The 16,996-nt window shown below is 44.3% G+C and overlaps 3 protein-coding genes across 3 annotated transcripts in view; 1 reads left to right on the forward strand and 2 right to left on the reverse strand.

Moving 5' to 3' along the window:
• Positions 1 to 880: 880 nt before the first annotated feature.
• On the reverse strand, positions 881 to 11,841 carry snx18a (sorting nexin 18a). Its single transcript, XM_077001057.1, has 2 exons — positions 9,937 to 11,841; positions 881 to 2,331 (listed from the first exon to the last, which is right to left on the reverse strand). Exons 1-2 carry the CDS (start codon positions 11,444 to 11,446, stop codon positions 2,078 to 2,080), a joined length of 1,764 nt encoding a protein of 587 aa, XP_076857172.1. The 5' UTR covers positions 11,447 to 11,841; the 3' UTR covers positions 881 to 2,077.
• Positions 11,842 to 12,289: 448 nt separating this feature from the next.
• hspb3 (heat shock protein, alpha-crystallin-related, b3) lies at positions 12,290 to 13,080 on the reverse strand. The gene has a single exon (XM_077001059.1). It carries the CDS (start codon positions 13,014 to 13,016, stop codon positions 12,561 to 12,563), a length of 456 nt encoding a protein of 151 aa, XP_076857174.1. The 5' UTR covers positions 13,017 to 13,080; the 3' UTR covers positions 12,290 to 12,560.
• A 1,290-nt stretch (positions 13,081 to 14,370) lies between these two features.
• Positions 14,371 to 16,996, forward strand: part of arl15a (ADP-ribosylation factor-like 15a) — an 85,203-nt gene continuing 82,577 nt past the window's right edge. The window contains exon 1 of the mRNA XM_077001058.1: positions 14,371 to 14,595. Coding sequence (XP_076857173.1) covers positions 14,542 to 14,595 — 54 coding nt within the window. The 5' untranslated portion in view covers positions 14,371 to 14,541. The remainder of the gene's footprint in view (positions 14,596 to 16,996) is intronic.

The following is a 16,996-nucleotide window of genomic DNA, read 5'->3' on the forward strand; positions in this document are numbered from 1 at the left end:
AATTTGTAAAAAAAATAATAATAAAATGCTATATGAATATATTAAAATGTTTATAAATAAGACTCATTCATGTAATTTCCATCCGAGATAAAGCACAGTTCTTATCTATTAACAAATGTATGCACATATACTCTTATAACACATACAGCACCACCGTATTCACACATTCCTTTAACATGTGCTGATTCGATCTCGTTGATTGACCACATCATTTTCCAGTCCACCAGAAAAATACCTCAAGATGGGATCCCCCCCCCCCCCCCCTCCCCCGCCCGTCACCAGGAGGCATGTTTGGCATGGAGTCCAGAGGACCATCCTGCTGAATGCTGTGTGCACTTCTGTGTTTACAAGGAGAACCGGGCACCAGGGCACTGTGCCAGGGCCCAACAGAGAAAGGGCCAGATCTGGCACACAGGCTAGATTCCCACGCCACAGTGCTGAAGAAAAAAAAAGGGGGGGGGGGGGTTTTGTCACCACTCAGGGCAGACGCTCGCCTCAGTAACACCATGTTCAGATCACCAGAGAGCCGACTCACATGCTACAAGTTATTTGGAGGTGCTGGTAAATGTGTGATCTTACAAATACATTTTTAAACTTCACACTTGTGACTATTTTTGTATGAGGCCTCCTTTCACATCCTTATTCATAAATATATACATTTTAAATAGAATATATAAAAGTCTTTCAATTGAAGCAAAGACTGGTAGTGTTGTGCAAACTTATAAGCGTCATTTCCCAAACAAGACAAAACATTATATGGTAGAGCAAATGACTGCACCGTAACATAGCACAATACTGTTGGGAGACCAGACCAGCCTGACCTTTGTTTATTATGAATTAATATCAAACAACCATTTTCAAATGAAAAAAGACATTAGGCCAAGGTATGTAGGGCTTTATTGTGGGGAAAACCAGAGATGCAACATTTTAAATAAGCAATTTCTCCCTTTAAGTTTTGTTTTTAGGAAATAAAAGAGACTTTATGTCTCAAATATGTACAAAAAGACATCATGTTTAGTATCAGTGAGGAAAATGAACAGAAATGGGGTCCTGAGTAAGTGGTGTTTTTAGTTCATTGTCATATTTTCTTGCTTTATTTAGATCCTTGTCAACAGACGTCGATCCATGCGCCATGGGAATACTTTCATGCCTTTTGTGAATGATTGAGCAATCTAGATGGGACACAACACTTTTCCTTAAATAAACTCCATTTTCTGGTCTGGACTGAAAACATTGTGGGAAAAGTCAGTTTGAGTGACCAAATAAGGGTGTCCTTCCTCTGCTAAGGCTTATCATCACATCACACAAAGAAAACGAACCCCTACTTTGTTCTTGCAGGACTTAATATATAATAAAATTATGCAGTGTAAAAAACACAGCTTAAAATAAGTATAATATATACTGCATATCGTTGCTTAAAAGAAATCATAGAAATACTACAAAGATGAGACTGAAAGGCACGACAGTGAAGCCAGCTGCTCTGTAAGGAATGTAAACATCCGGTATAATCAGACGTACAGGTCAGACAGGACGTGTTTGTTGTAAAGGTCGGCAGTGGAAAGCCACGCGACAGCTCAAGAGGAGGCAGCAACCTCCTCAAAAACGACCTTTCACTCACTACTTCGCACACAAACAGTGTTAGAAAAGTAAACGGAGTTTTAAAACATTACGTTAGTAGCGTAAGCAAAAGACTGTTTGTTGCTGTGTTAAGGTGAGCCGAACTGTGCTCGCTCTCGTCCTGGAGGAGTCTTCCTCCTCTTCAACACTGGTGTCGCAGAGCTACCGCAGGCCTCTCCAGGGGGGGCCGTCAGAAGCTGAGCCCGTCGCCAACGCCCCCATCACCCCCCACTCCCAAAACCACCCACCCATCTCTCCGACACCAGGGTTAACACCATCTCGTCACATGCTCTACACTAGCGCAGCGAGACATTCATTACGTGGGTGAAGAATTCACACAGATATCCGAGTGGGAGGGTTCTCCGTTTGGCTCTCACTCGGACGCTTCGCAATGGCGGTGATCCAGCTAACGGTCGCCTGGGAAAGGGGATGGGCGTGGCCGGGGGCGGGGCCGACGTGCCTACGCCTCGTCGTACTTGCGCAGGGCCTCCTCCAGCTTGCCCGTCACCTTCTGGAAGAAGGCGATCTGCTGCAGCAGGTAGTGCTGCATCTGGGCCTTGAAGTCGCGCACGCGGGTCTGGTGGAAGTGCTGGATCTCCGCCAGCGTGGCGAAGGAGATGATGTTGCAGCGCTCCATGATGCCGTCGGCCTGCTGCCGCTCCATCTTGCCCTCCTCCACGTGCTTCTGGCCGTCCTTCACCTTGGTCAGCGCGCCTGAGGGGGGGACACAGCGCAGGGACGGTTAGGGTGACGCTCATCCAGACTGACCTGCGTTAACTGTGGTCCGTGACGTAAAGGCAGGTGCTAGCGGTGCCGTAGGTTTCAGGGAACGGACACACATGGTCTCGCTGTTAAACAGACGCATGTAGAGCTATGATCACCTGAATTTTAGAACTAGAAGGTGAACTAGCAGCTTTCCACTTCACAGGAAATAAACATGTGCACTAGACACAAGGTCTAGGTTTGACCACAGACATCATATTTACTGTAGTTTTGTTTCCCTGTGATATTGTTTACACATGCCAGTATGTATGCTTACAAAACACAATATGCAGACCTATCTCTTATTTTAACCATAACACTGTGAATTTAAAAAACTTGAATCAGAAAACGTCTGTGTTCATGTTTTAAAGTGAAGTGTTAACCATGACGTTCACACGTCTCCTCTGAGTGGTCCATATTAGTCAGAAGCAGCTCCCTTAACCTTGAACTCTACACTCAACTGCTGAAAACCCCACAGGGCGTAAGAAACCACCGGATAAAAGACCAGCGTTTCTGCAGATCTCAGCCCACCACGAGCCTTTACGTCCGGTCTCCATGCAACGCAGTGTGGTGTCGACGCGACAACGTTCTCGTTAGCCAGAGGACAACTTCAATCAAACGTGGCCACAAAGCAAACGAGGCTCAGGAAGAGCAGAAATCTTCTAGAAAGTCATGTCACAAATCTCAAAAAGAACCAGTGAAAACTAATTAAAAATTAATTAAAAAACAACAACAAAAAAACACATCAATATTAATTCAGTCTAAGACAGTATCCCCCAGACTCTGAACATTAAAATCAGCTCATTATACATCAGCTAACTAGCGAAGCCCCTCGATGGTTGGACACAGAGTGACGGAGTGTTTTAGATGTGCAGTGCAGGAACTACGCGGGCCGCACCAGGAAACACTGCACTCACCGCTTCAGCACATCCAGCTGACACACTCCATCATCACATCTATTATTAGCTTTGATTAAAAAATGAATCTGAGGACTTAAGGAAACAAATATGCACTGGAGACCACAGACCTCCGGCAATCTCACCCTGTGCTGGCAAACCAGGAACTCTGAACACTGCATGACGTGTCGCTCTGGGAATTTTTCCTACTGACACAGCAAAAACACGCACACATCTGAGTAAGCACTGTGAGGCCTACTTCATGCCCCAGGGAATCATTTCCTTGTGCCAGTGCTGGAAAATGACACTGCACTTTAATACCCTTCCTGCTCTCAACACACCTGCTTTAACTCATAAAGTGAAACCCGAGCAGTAAATATAACGATATTACAAAAGCGTGAAGGGTGGGGGGTATTTCACATGTTGGATTTCAGAGATTGAGAGAGGAAGTCCTACAAGAGCAAAACAAGCAACAGCTGCATCCAGAGGAGGTCTAGCTACGCTACACTGGTCTCAGTCAGCGGTGAAGAACACCACAGTGCATAAGTAACGCAATTTCCGTAGCTGATGCATCCTTGTGAAGGTCGAGCAGTTAAGAACCAGCTCAGTACAGTAGACGTCTGTTGCTGTCCATGCATACCAATCGCCCCCTTCCCATGAAGCACATATGTAGCAGGAAGATCGTTTAAGGTCAGTTATCTTTTGGGCGACCACGTGTTAACAAGGACACTGTGGACAGTGTCACTGAGGTGAAGCAGCGCCTGGTTAATGAAAGAAATGGATACATCCACATCTTCTGATTCAATAGACAAATACATTTTACCTTTTACCACAGAAACTAAACCACATAATTAAACCTTCTACCACAGACTATATGAAAACCTCCAAAAACTTAAAATGTTACTCCAAATATTTCTGTACTACAAACATGACAATAAATGTCTATAGTTTTTTTTTATTATGGCTGTCCGGTGTGCCAGACCAACTTAGCTACGCAGCGGGTTCAAAAGCAGCGGTTGAGAGGAGAGTGGGAACAGTGCGTTAGTGTGTTCTTTCTCAGGCGGCTCAGAGACTTTCTTCAGGGCATTTCAGTAACATCAGCACACAAGCAGGCAACTCAATAGCCACAGTTAACCTAGTAAAGGAGCTATGCACTTCAACAACAGACCTAAACAACACAGAAGGGTCTAATTACAGGCTTGCAGATAAACATGATAAACTACGGTAGACAAACACCCCAATCCACCCCCCGCCCCCCCCCCCCCCCCCACCAGGCAAAATAATATGTTCTCTTTTAAGTTAAAGTGGAATGCTATTTACATACAATATACAGATATATACACAAGCAGGTTCTTCTCAGAGATCAGGTAGTGTGCGCAGCAGTAGTTCCGTCTGAAAGAGTGCGATTAAGTACATTATTTTATTACATGAAGAATACCAGCTGTGGGTGGAACCTTTTCCTTCGCTCAGTGAGAGAGATAATGAACCCAACAGAAACGTAAAGTCAGGAAGGTCCTGCGGGACGCACAGCCATCCATGTGCATCTCTATATGGGTGAACGTCCCACCTTCCTGGGTTGTTTGAGAGGCTTTAGCAAAACAAACCAACCAAGCAGAACACCAACATTTTCCCTTGCCGCAGTATCTCGGCTCTGGAACTGTAAACTATTCTGACGGGCCTGTGTAAAACGCAAGGTTTGCCTTTAATAGCCCACAACTGAATATTATAACGGCACACTTAGCTACCCTTATGTCTGGGCACTGCAGGGTCGAAGCTACTCTTATTTTGTGCAGCGTCATAAAGTGTAGCGCGGAAAGCAGAGAAAGACCAGATGGTGGACTTCCCGTCTCACTGAGGGGAAAACATGCGAGACATTCCTGAAATGTCCCCCCCCCCCCCCCCCCCAACCAAACACCCTGCCTTCTGGCAACAGCAGTCCTTTCTTCACAGAATCCCATAGCAAACATCTAGAATTTGATACTGCTGATTTAGAAGCAGCTTCGCCTGTCCATTTGTCTGCATTGGAATGTGGACAAACTGATCCAAGAACAGGGACATTAGCGGGGACTTTGGCATCATCCGTCGTCCAGTCTGGATTTAAGGCCTTAAACACAGGGAGTATTAAGGAGAGAGAATTGAAGGGAGTGAAGGGAGAGAGACACAAAAGACACAGTCACACCGAGTGACTAAGGTATACACTCTCTCCAACCGCACTCTTACTCCCGTGGTGCGACTGGGGAGATATCACGGCCCCATCTGAACAGGTACAGAATATCACCTGAAACGTAAAAAAAAACCCCCACAACTACCTCCTGGCCAACCAGCAAACGTGTCACTTTTGTGTAGACAGTTTTACAGTTAAAGGAACAGTCAAAGGACATTACACAACACTTACAATAAGTCCTAACATGACAAAGAACTGCAACGTGACATACTTGTGTTTTGTTTTTTACATTAAGACCTCTCCTTTCTCATGGGAGTCCCACATTTAAAAGGCCGATTGGTCTCGCTGACTCGTAGTTGCCATCAGGGGGTGAGGAGGGAGAAAGACCAGTAAAGGGGTAAAAAAAACCTGCAAGAGACTCAATTCACAAGCTCTCGGGGTGAAGAACTTTACCTGTTACGTAACTGCTATTACACAATGCTGCTACTGGTTAGGCTGAGACTAGCCTCCCTACAAACTCAGCAGTAGAAGACACAAGAGCAGGGCTAACAGAAGTGTGCTTTATTTGTGGTTGATGTATGCCACTCCAAAAAAAAAATTCACATGGGAAAGAAGATGAAGTAGAAGATCACACATGCTGATTTGAGTAGGTCTACACCAGACCTGTACGCCACAATCATCCACAGCCCGATCACTCGACTTACTATACTATGAAAACAAACATCCCATAATTAGTATTTCGTTCTCAGCTTCTCTTTTTGGATGGTGAAAGGACTTCTTTCTCATCTTTGTAGTATTTCACTTCTTTTTGTTTTGTTTTTTTACACATTACACTGAGGAAGATGCGATTACTTCCTGCGTCTTGGGGAGTGGCGTTGCTCGAAAGAGTTTTACAGAACTGGAGTGGTAGAGGAAATGCGGTCTGTACGTGCTGGTCGGATTGGATAGAAACGTGCAGTTTCAGAAGGGCAGCTGAACAATATGTTGAGGTGATTTTCTGCGCTCCAAGAGTACAGCTGTAGTGGTCATGCTTTAAATCACCACGTCCCCATAGCGATATGAGAACACAGCCGTACCCCTACCCAAAACTCAAGGTCACATTCATCCATCTATAAAAGTCGAGACTTTTCCAAGCCTAATGGACACTCTACAGATCAATACGTTTCGATCATGTACAGAAATATGTTTCGTGTGTCCCCAGTGCACAGACATGCACACACGCACGCGCACACACACACACACACAGGCACATATGCACACACACGCAGGCACGCATGCACCCTGTATCTAATCACACCCATCATGGGTGCCCAAACACGCCCCTTGAATTCCTGTCCGGTCCAAGTTATTGTAACCACCCAACAAATGGTTCACCTGATCTGCCACTATGTCACCTGGGTGAAGGCACTGTGGAAAATGTAGAACAAGCACGAACAACTAGGGCCGAGCAACAGGGAACTACAGCATTCTCATGCTTAGGTCTCTGACCAGAGGACCACTGCTGGTCTGCATATCATTGGGTGCAGTACGGTTTTCAACACTGTATTAACTGTATTGGGCGTTGAGAACCTGCAGCCGTGGAATCAGGCACAGCAGTGCGGCTGGAGTTTAACCAGGCAAATCAACAGCTGTCCTAAAGTCTCTGGTCTCGTGTCCAAGATCTTCATCAGGAAACATGACAAATATTTAAATTCGCCGATGTCCGTTATTTCCCTAAATATATAGGGAAATGCCTTGAGGTGTTCTTTGTGTCAGGATCTGCTTGCCGTTCGTCAGAGAGGGACCAATGTAAAGTGAGACAGATGGCAAGAGACTGAATTATAGATTAGCTCCAAAATGGAGCGCATCTTTCAAAATCAGGGTTACACGCAAACCCAATGGTCCTTCACTTTCTTTCCGAAATGAACTATGGTTCAAGCAAAAACAAAGTCTTTCAAACGCCTGGGCTGGGCCATCACCACCACCATTTCAGCTCACTGCCCTTATAAGACATGTGGTTGCTCTTGGGTGTGAAGTTCCGTATCAGTCATGTTGAGTGTGAAATTGTGGGCGGAATCCAGATCATTTGCAAGTCTGAGAAGTTGTTCATCGTGAAGGTTGCTGGCAACTTTGCTGTCTTTAGATTCTTGAAAAGTGTTCTATAAATCTCATGAATTATTATTAAAGTATGGAAAGCTGAAAAACAGGCTAGTTCATTTATGCAAAGGACACTGCTATCCAAGGAGATCAATTTACTTTGTACACAAGACATTTTGAATTGGTATGGCATCCTGTTGGTTAAGGTCATATCTAGAATAGAAGTGGGTAATATTTACACTGTAACATGTAATAAAATCCAAGTTACTGATAATGGAATAACTGCAGCAGCAACCTATAGAGACAGCAGAAATGCCCATTTAAGAGATTTGGTGTAGTTCTTAATGTTTTGACAGCTTGGCTAAATGACATTTTTGGTTCTCAAGATTTATATTTTTAAGAAATGCTCAAATATGTGATATGGCTTTGTCCTTAAAATACCGCAGTAGAGGACTTCCAGTACTCTGCTAGCACTTGGTCATTTCATGTGACTTGAATGTGAATTGTCTTGTGACACGTTTTTAACCACAAGCTTTTTAAACTATGTAGTCAAATATTTCTCTGGTTAGCTAAATACAACTGCTATTGCCAATTAGTGCAAAGAAAAATGTCATGTGCTCATACTGCCTGACAAACATCTTCCTATGACGCTCCTCTGTTCTTGTGCTCGCCTCACAAATCACATTTTGGTTTTGCGGTTTAACTTTTATCATGTTCGAAAAAAAAAAAAAAAAAACCCGCCAACTGTAGAGTTTCCAGGCAGCCTCTAATGGTAATTCATGGACACTTACAACCAAGTGACATAACCTGAGGGGGGGGGGGGGGGGGGGTCCTGGTTGTCAAATGTGGCTCATAGTAACAGCTGTGTTTACACTTCTAAAACATCCAGCAGAAATGTCTCCTGGATTGTCTGTGAAAGGCTGGATGATTTACAGGAGGGTCAGGGTGAAGGCATCCGTACTGTGAACACCACAGAGCAGTTCAATTTGTCCAGCACATTGTCTTCTCACAACAGACCATAGTACAGTATATCCATTGTCAGAAATATATCCGTTTGTTTTTTTGACCACCACACCTGTTAAAAACTGGACAGTGCCAATGCCAAGAATCGTCTTTTTTGTTAGTCAAATCTATAACCAAAACTCAACTCTCCATCTTTTACTTAGTGGTTTAACAAAAATTTGCTAAGATCAGACTTTATACGAATGTATATGTAACAAGTCAAAAGATGCTAATCTGTGCATATTCTCTTCAACATTTAACCACTACTCTCTGCAGTGATTGGTATCAGATGTCTATTCAGTTCAGTCAGCAGATTTAGTAGTAGAAAGGAAATCACAGTACACACTCATGGAAAGGGCACAACCTCATTTTCCTGCATTATAAAGTCATCAATAAAACCATTTATATGTTTTTATTGATTTTAACCTTAAATGGAAGTTCTCATAAGCATGTTTTGGATCACATGTTTTTTTTTTGCAAATCCGTAAAAGCTCCATCTAGGTAGGCTAGATGTCAAGTGCTGATAAAATAGTTACTGCATGATTTCACTGCCCTTTGTACATGTAGGCTATGCTAGAACAGAACACGATATTCTGATTCGCATGGCCTCACGCTGGCCACAGCCTGAGTGTCTTTACTTAAGTCTGCTCCCAGCCCACCACTCTTTCACAGTACAGAACCACACATTCATGTCTACTGCCCATGAGACCTATAATCGCAGACATAGCTGACCAGGCTAAACTACTGTACGAGCGTGCGGAGACCTGTTTTATGTTTCATGGAACAACAATATAACAGTTTTTAGATATAATATAAAGATTGCTTAAATATATCCACTTTATATTGGAGAAACCAAGGCTTGCTGATAGGTTTGTTGAAAACCTTCGAACCTTCAGAATGAAGGATTTGTTGTATTTTTTTTTTCACATATATGAATTGTATTAGTAAAACCAATCTGTTGTTATACCCTAAGGCAACATAAAAAAACAAGAAATAAACCCATCTAAAAACAGAATGATTATCTTATCCAAAGAATCCAGTCACTTAAAGGTTCACAGTGTATACAGTGTCAACAGCTTTGCGCTCTCTCTTTACCCAGTAATGGAAAAACACACATGTCGCACGTCAACAGGAGCTTGGTCCATGTGACACAGAAGTCAGGTGAAACCAGGAACACTTGTGTGCTTGTGGCTTCCAAGCAAACAAACCGTCATGCAAGCTCTCAGCTGTGGTTTAGATTGTCGTTTCTAAACCCAGCTCCCAGCACACCTGAACCAAGCCAACAGGACCACTGAACACCTGGCACAGGTGTCCTGGGAGCTGGCTTAGAGCAAAAACATGAGACCCGAGGACAAGAACCAGTGGTCTATAATACTCCTAAACATTTACGATAAAGTGCATATGGAAATGTGCAAATACCTTTCTGAACATGTATGATGTCAGGATAGTTGGCGAGGTGTCCTTGGTATAGGGCTAAGAGGTCCATCACCGGGTCCACATCTTGTCGTGGCTGCTCCACAAAGTAGTCTCCAATGGCCTCATAGGCCTCTCCAGTGTATGCAATCGCCTGATTCAAACCAACCGCATATGACTGCTGGTCCAGCTCAAAGGCCTGACTGAGGCACCTAAACGACTGTCCGACCTTCTGATATTCCTTCTTGAAACCAGCTATCTGTTTTCTTGCAAACTCGCTGAGCGTCGCGTTGACCTGGATCACACTGTCGTCCATTTTTTTGGTGAAGGCCTTGAAGCCATCGATCTTGCTCTCCACCTCCTGAAGGTCGAGCGGGGCTCCCGGAGTGCTGATGGTGAGGAAGAAGTTGGCTCCCACCATCTCGTCTTTCTCCGCCTTCCTCTTGCCCTGTTTCCATGCCTTCTCGTCTGTGCTGCTGCACGTGAGGAAATGCTGGAACACATCACACCTGGCCAGCACTGGGTGGCTGGTCATGTGATTCATCCACCAGATCAGACCTTTCCTCCTCTTCGAAATGAAGTCTTCTTCAAAGCGCCCCGTGGCCTGCTTCTCTGGGATGTGAGGAACAGAGATGACAGGGAATTTCTCCACGAGCCGAGCGTAGAGCCAGTCAAAGTGTTTATATCTCCTGTTCACTGCGCCTTGGGTATGGGTTGGGGTCAGTTTATAAGAGATGTAACTTTTCATGCCCTTGAATTTGGTCTGCTTTGTCGGATCGTCGATAGTGCAGGAGAATGGGTATGGATTTTCCTGCCACTCCGGCCCGTGCTGACCCATGACCACGCAGATCTTATCCCCATCCTTCACAAAGCCAGACGCTTCCCCAAGCACAAACGCCTCACCTCCTGACTTCACAAAAGTTGAGAACCTGTTCAGATTTCTGCTGACAGTGGCTGAACTCTTAGCCTGCTGCCCACTCCCACCCCGCGACGTGGAGGACGTGGACACCCTGTACGTGGAGGGTCCGTTCCCCTCAAAGTCATGGAGCCCCCCGCCGACACCACCCGGCTCGTCGGCCACGGTGGAGCTGTCGTCCCAGTCGTCGTCCCAGTCGTCGTCGCTACCTTGGCTCGCCGGGTACGTTTGCGCAACATTATGAGAAGGTGGTCCGGAGAAAGTTGTAAAACTCGGCGCTGGTGCCTTGTTGTAGTTCTCAACCTGATTCTGGGTTTTGTAGGAGGTTTCGAAGCCACCTGTGGGGATGTTGGAGTACCTGGAGGTTTGATAGGCGTCTCCACAAGAGCTGTTGTTGTTGAATGAAGCGGGCGCGTCGCTCCTCTGGACCTCCACGTAGGACGCGGGGAAGAGCCCCCGCTCCCCGCTGCTGTTCGCCCCCTCCAGCCAGCCCTCGATGTCCTTCTCGCTGTACAAAGTTACGGTCTCGTTCTCCTTCACCGATATCTCCCCGGGGTTTTCGGAAGTAAAGTCGTACAAAACTCTCGCTCGCAGCGCCATGATAACAACTAAAAAAAAAAAAAACAGCGGTAGACGAACGAGCGGGTTTAAACGGACCCGAACTTACTGGACCCGGTGACGGCGCGGGCACTTTCTGCTTCTCACGAGCGAGTCCATGAATTTAAAAACCTCCAGCTTCTTCTTCACGCTTGAAGACCGCGCTCTTGTGTCCTATCTCCACCCTTCGCCTTCGTCAAAACACACAGCGGTGTACACAAGTCATTTCTCCGTCCGCCGACTCCGTCGCTCAGACCGAAGTAACGTTCGCTGCTGCTGCTCCGGTCCCTGTCCGGCCGTGAACCTCCCCCCCGCTGCTGCCCGACGGGACCGTGCGTGCGCAGTCTGAGCAATCGAAGGCGGAGCCCAACAATCAATCAGGCAACGCGAGTCGTTCCGCTACTTGCACGGTGGGACGGAACGAACCTGAACTCACGCTGTAAAATGAACAGGGTGATGTAACTGTTTTATGAGGGCAAAAACAACTTATCTATTCTTAGCTCAAAGCTCACTGATTAACGTACACATAGTTATCCCTCTTTCAGAATTAGCGGAATGACTGCTGTTGTACCGTATAAAGAAACTGTTTACACCTTCATTTGGCAATGTTCTGGGAATATTTAAGGAGTGTATTACCATCTTAAGCCAGACTATTGACGGTGATTATATTGAAAACCCTGTCCATGTCTGGCTTAGTCCCAGATAAGCCTATATTAGATTTTTCATTTGTGTTCACAATAAATTATAATTGTTAAAAAAATGTTATAAATATTGGAGATAATATATTATGTAATAATAACCAATAATACCAGTGTGACAGCTCAAAATTGAAACACCATGCCAAAACTAAATCACACATTTATTATGTCCATGTTGTCATTTATGATTCATGATTACATTGTATGATTAAATGTGTATTATGTGCTATTTAATACTGATATTGTATTAACCTGTAGGTGATGGCACCGTTCACTTTTCACACAAAATTATTCGTTAAATTAATTTCACCACTCAAAACAAAACCATGCAATCACAGAACGACAAAAAACCAACAATCCACTGTGAGGAGAAGTCGAGACGACCCCTGGGTGACGTGATCGCAAACACAGTGACGTCACTAATCACTCGCTGTCCACCATCTCTCTTTGGTTTCCACCACCAGTATTCCGTCGTGACACAGCGTGGCTGTCAAGTCCCCCGCCTGCAGCTGGTGGTCGGGCAGCCGGTACTGCCGGGTGAAGTTCCGTGACACGAACCCGTGCTCATCCATCCTCAGACCGTGCTGCCCTCGGATCAGAAGCCACCCCTCAAACACCTGGATCAGAATATCCTCCGGTCTGAACTGGGCCACGTCCAGCATGGTTTGGAAGAGAGGCACCCCGGAGTCATCATCACTGTGGGCCGACTCCACCCTGGCTCCAGCCTCTACTTTAAGTGCCTGGCACGCAGGTCCAGGCAGAGCAAACACACGGTGGTCTTGTGTGAACGTGCTGAGGTCCCGTCTTTTGAAATGGTCCTGGTACCGGACCGGACAAGTGATCCAATGGGAAATGGTGACTCCCTCTCCTGCCATGACACCCGGACTTAGAAAGTGTACGTGTTACTTGCCTGAGGCAGTTTGACATTAGTACGTCAAAGCTATAATAAGACCAGCGTGTGCTTATGTTTCTGACCAGTGGGTAGGTGGGTTGCGGCTCGGTCCTGTTTTTAGAGTCACCAAAGAATGTGGCCAAAGCTACTCTCACATTTATGACTTGTGCCTAGGTGACTATGTCAAGATAAAGAGTGAGATAGTAATACAAAATGTCTAAAACTTCATCAGACTCTATTACATGCAAATAAACTCTAGCATTGTATTGGTAGGTTTTTGTTTTAACAACATATTTGTTGAATAATAAAGGCAATCTCTCAAATTCTCATAGGAAATGATACAATTCCATTTGTACGTCTTTGCTGCCACCTTGTGGTGTTTCACTTTTGCGACATCACGTCTTCATATATCAGTGCAAAAGTATAGGATGAAATACAGAAAGTCATTCTACTTTAAAGTAAAGTAGTGATTGTAATCTGTTCCAATAAGACATTCACAACAATATCTAACTTGTAAGTTTTGATCTGATCTGGCCAACATTCTTGTACCTTTAATCTAATTTAATGCAATAGAACATTTAACAGGAGCCAGATGGACTGTCAGAGTCAGTGTGTTGCCATTCTGCTGACCATCTACTGACCATGCTGCTCATTTCTGCACCAAACATGCAGAACCTGTAGGCCATGTCTTACAGTCTCATATCAACATCTACACGAACGTTACAAACAGCTCCTGGGTTTAATCACAGCTCGCTATTCAATAGCTCGAGGTGTTGTTCTGGAGCTAATGTAAGACAAACATGTTTTTCTTTGTGGAAGGAAAATAATATTTAAACTTAATGAGCTACATATTTACTAGCTCAAAACCCAGTGCAGATGTGGTGGTACTGTCTTTCATTTATTGTTGTATAGGTAAGAAAATGTGTATAATCCAGTAAATACAGGACATTTTAAAGATATTTACTCTGTCAGTAATCTCTGGAGAAAAGCTTCACACTAATTTCACACTGTGCTTCCAGTTGTTGTGCTTCACCCCACCCCCTAACCCCCCTCCACACACACACACACACACACCTACCACCACTACACACACACACACACACACACACACCTACCACCACTACACACACACACACACACACACACACACACACACACACACACACACACACACACACACACACCTACCACCACTACACACACACACACACACACACACACACACACACACACACACACACACACACACACACACACACACACACACACACACACACACAAACTCACTCTCCCTCCTCCAGATTATTTATGAATGAGAGATTAAGAGAATGGTCTGCTCCTGTCTTGCAGTCCTCAGAAGTGGCGTTCCTGCTAGTTGATATCTTGTCGGGCTGCCACAAAGTGGCTTCGTTGCTTTGGGACTACAAGATCTACTTTCACCCTGGCCTCATTCACTTGCACTTGCTTGGCTTGTTTGGTTGTCGTGGGTAACACTGTTGCTGGGGACGATGTCTGAATGCATTCAGCTCACTGTGTCGCTGTGTAGGATTGGCTTTTACACGGTAAGCCAAGCAGCTGTTCAGTTCAACCGAAAGTGTAAATGAAATATTTGCTATTGATTTGTCATCAAGTTATTGTTTGTACTGATTTGATCACTGTAGATGTTAAGTAATTTGGCCACATATACTAGCCTATATATTTCTACCACTATTTATGTAATGTTGCCCGAAGTTATGTTAAAGTCTGCATATAGCTAACATAGTACTGAATGTAAAACCAAGTCAAACCAACTGTTCAATATACAGTACTCGGTACATATAAAAGTTTGGATTCAATGCCAGTCTCATCAATGATTTTTGAAGACTGCATGAACTGTTCCTGTACTTTTCTTGGTGATGATGTGCTTGGGGGTTGTCACCTAACTAAGGCATGCAACCTTTCAGCAGACTCTTTGAGTTGTCCTTTGATAACAGTTCAGAAATCATTACACTACCGAAGGTGAACATTAGCTTATGGTCATCTCATTGTCAGTGGAGCTGTTTAGCGAGTGAAACAGGTGTTTCTGCCTGACCTGTAGGCAATATTGCACCAGTTCTGATGCTATGATACAGGCAACTTAGAGTAGACCTACAATACACCAAAACACATGACAGACAGGTGTGTAAACATGAAACTCAAACAGTGGAGCATAGTTCTGTGAATTAGAGTAATGAATTCTGTTCATTTTAAACTGTGAATTAACACACATGTTATGGAAATGTATGGAAATCAAGCGAATTGGGTCAAATCCATTCATGGGCCTGTGCTTATTTTAACCCATTCAAATTAACTCTAAAGTTAAACTACTTTTACGTAGCTTCAATGTTTACAAACTCACTCAACTAACCGAGGTAAAATGCATATGTATATGTATATACCCACACTGTATATGTACACACAGACCCATACAAAAAAAATTGAATATCATAGAAAAGTTGATTAATTTGCATAATTCTATTCAAAACATTATATGGGAGTTATGGAAGCCCAGAGCTCCTTGATGCTTGCAGTCAGCTCCTCTTTGTTGTTGGGTCTGGTGGTCCTCATTTTCCTCTTGAGAATAATCCATAGATTCTCAATGGAGTTTAGCTCTGGCGAGTTGGCTGGCCAGTCAAGCACTGTGATGCCATGGGCATCAAAACAGGCTTTAGTGTTTCTGCCGCATAGGCAGGGGCCAAGTCCATACAGACCCTCAGCAGAAGGAATCATGAAGTCCTCTAAAACATTCTGGTAGACTGTTGCAGTGCCCTTGGATGTAAGAAAGCAGAGTTTACCAACATATGCACCAGACATTACACCCCAAAATATGCTAATCTTCCTTGTTTATTGAAACCATTTTAGGGCCAACAGACTTTTTCCTGTTGTAATGTTGGCACAGCATAACTATGGATCATCAGTTCTATTTCACAACTGAAGTTGAAAGTGATAAAATAGATCAGTGGTTCTTCTAACAGTGATAAAAGAGATCAGTGGTTCTTCTACCACAGTGATAAAAGAGATCAGTGGTTCTTCTAACAGTGCCATAAATCTACAGCTGACATTGTGGAGAGCAGAAACACACCTTGATTTAGCCCTATACTTGGGGTGGCCTTCAGAAATATTCACTATTCACAACTAACCACTTTTTTGCAGGAAGAACTGAAATCCACAAATCATGGTGATTTCTGTCCTGGGAGCAGTAACAATATATTACAGATTCTCTAAAAAATCTCTAAAACAGATTCTCAGAACTCTGACCGACATGTAAAATGCATTTAACAAATGTGGAAAAAGTGTGGCTTGGCTAAAGAGTTACTGTGGTATCCAGGCAACAGCTCTCACTCCAGGGCTCAAATTATAATCGCTCCTCATTAGACCCCTGTAGTGGCTTCATTAAGGCACCAATGGAGAAGAAAACTACCACACTTTCACTGTAGTCAGGACTCTGGACTTTAACCACAGATCTGAACATCTAGCACGCGGCCACCGTCATTCTTTATTTTCCCTCCGTCTCTTTCTCTGCAAGACTGCCTGAGTGACTCTTCCTTTCTGACTGTGTATAGGCTATGGCATTTGGGTAATTATCCAATATGACATCACCATATGGTGGTATGTGACAATTGAATAGTCAAAACATACTGGACCATTTGGCTTACAGAAGAGATGAATGACATCCCATCAGTAAATGACGAACAGCCGCCCTCTTGTTGTGATGTAATGTAAATTCTTGCCGTGGTCTCTCCCTAACTGCTGTCTCGTGGCCTTTGTCCATTGTGAGACATAGTATACCCACTTGGCATACCGATGAGATGTTTTAACTGCATTTTCACAACAGCTTCTGTGCCTACTGTTTAAATCTATGGGTTTTCAGGGACATGTCTGATGAAAAACAAGGAAAGAGTGAATACAGATTCTTGTGAAAATATTTCCAAAGTCCACAGGTGG

This window comes from Brachyhypopomus gauderio, chromosome 3 (assembly GCF_052324685.1).
Source record: "Brachyhypopomus gauderio isolate BG-103 chromosome 3, BGAUD_0.2, whole genome shotgun sequence".
Taxonomy (NCBI): Eukaryota; Metazoa; Chordata; class Actinopteri; order Gymnotiformes; family Hypopomidae; genus Brachyhypopomus; species Brachyhypopomus gauderio.

Coding starts and splice junctions, on each gene's coding strand:
- hspb3 (XM_077001059.1), bottom strand. CDS start 13,016: ATGGCAGGAGAGGGAGTCACCATTTCCCATTGGATCACTTGTCCGGTC.
- snx18a (XM_077001057.1), bottom strand. CDS start 11,446: ATGGCGCTGCGAGCGAGAGTTTTGTACGACTTTACTTCCGAAAACCCC. Junction 2,332..9,936: donor CATCATACATGTTCAGAAAG/GTATTTGCACAT, acceptor TCCCCCCCTCAG/GCGCGCTGACCAAGGTGAAG.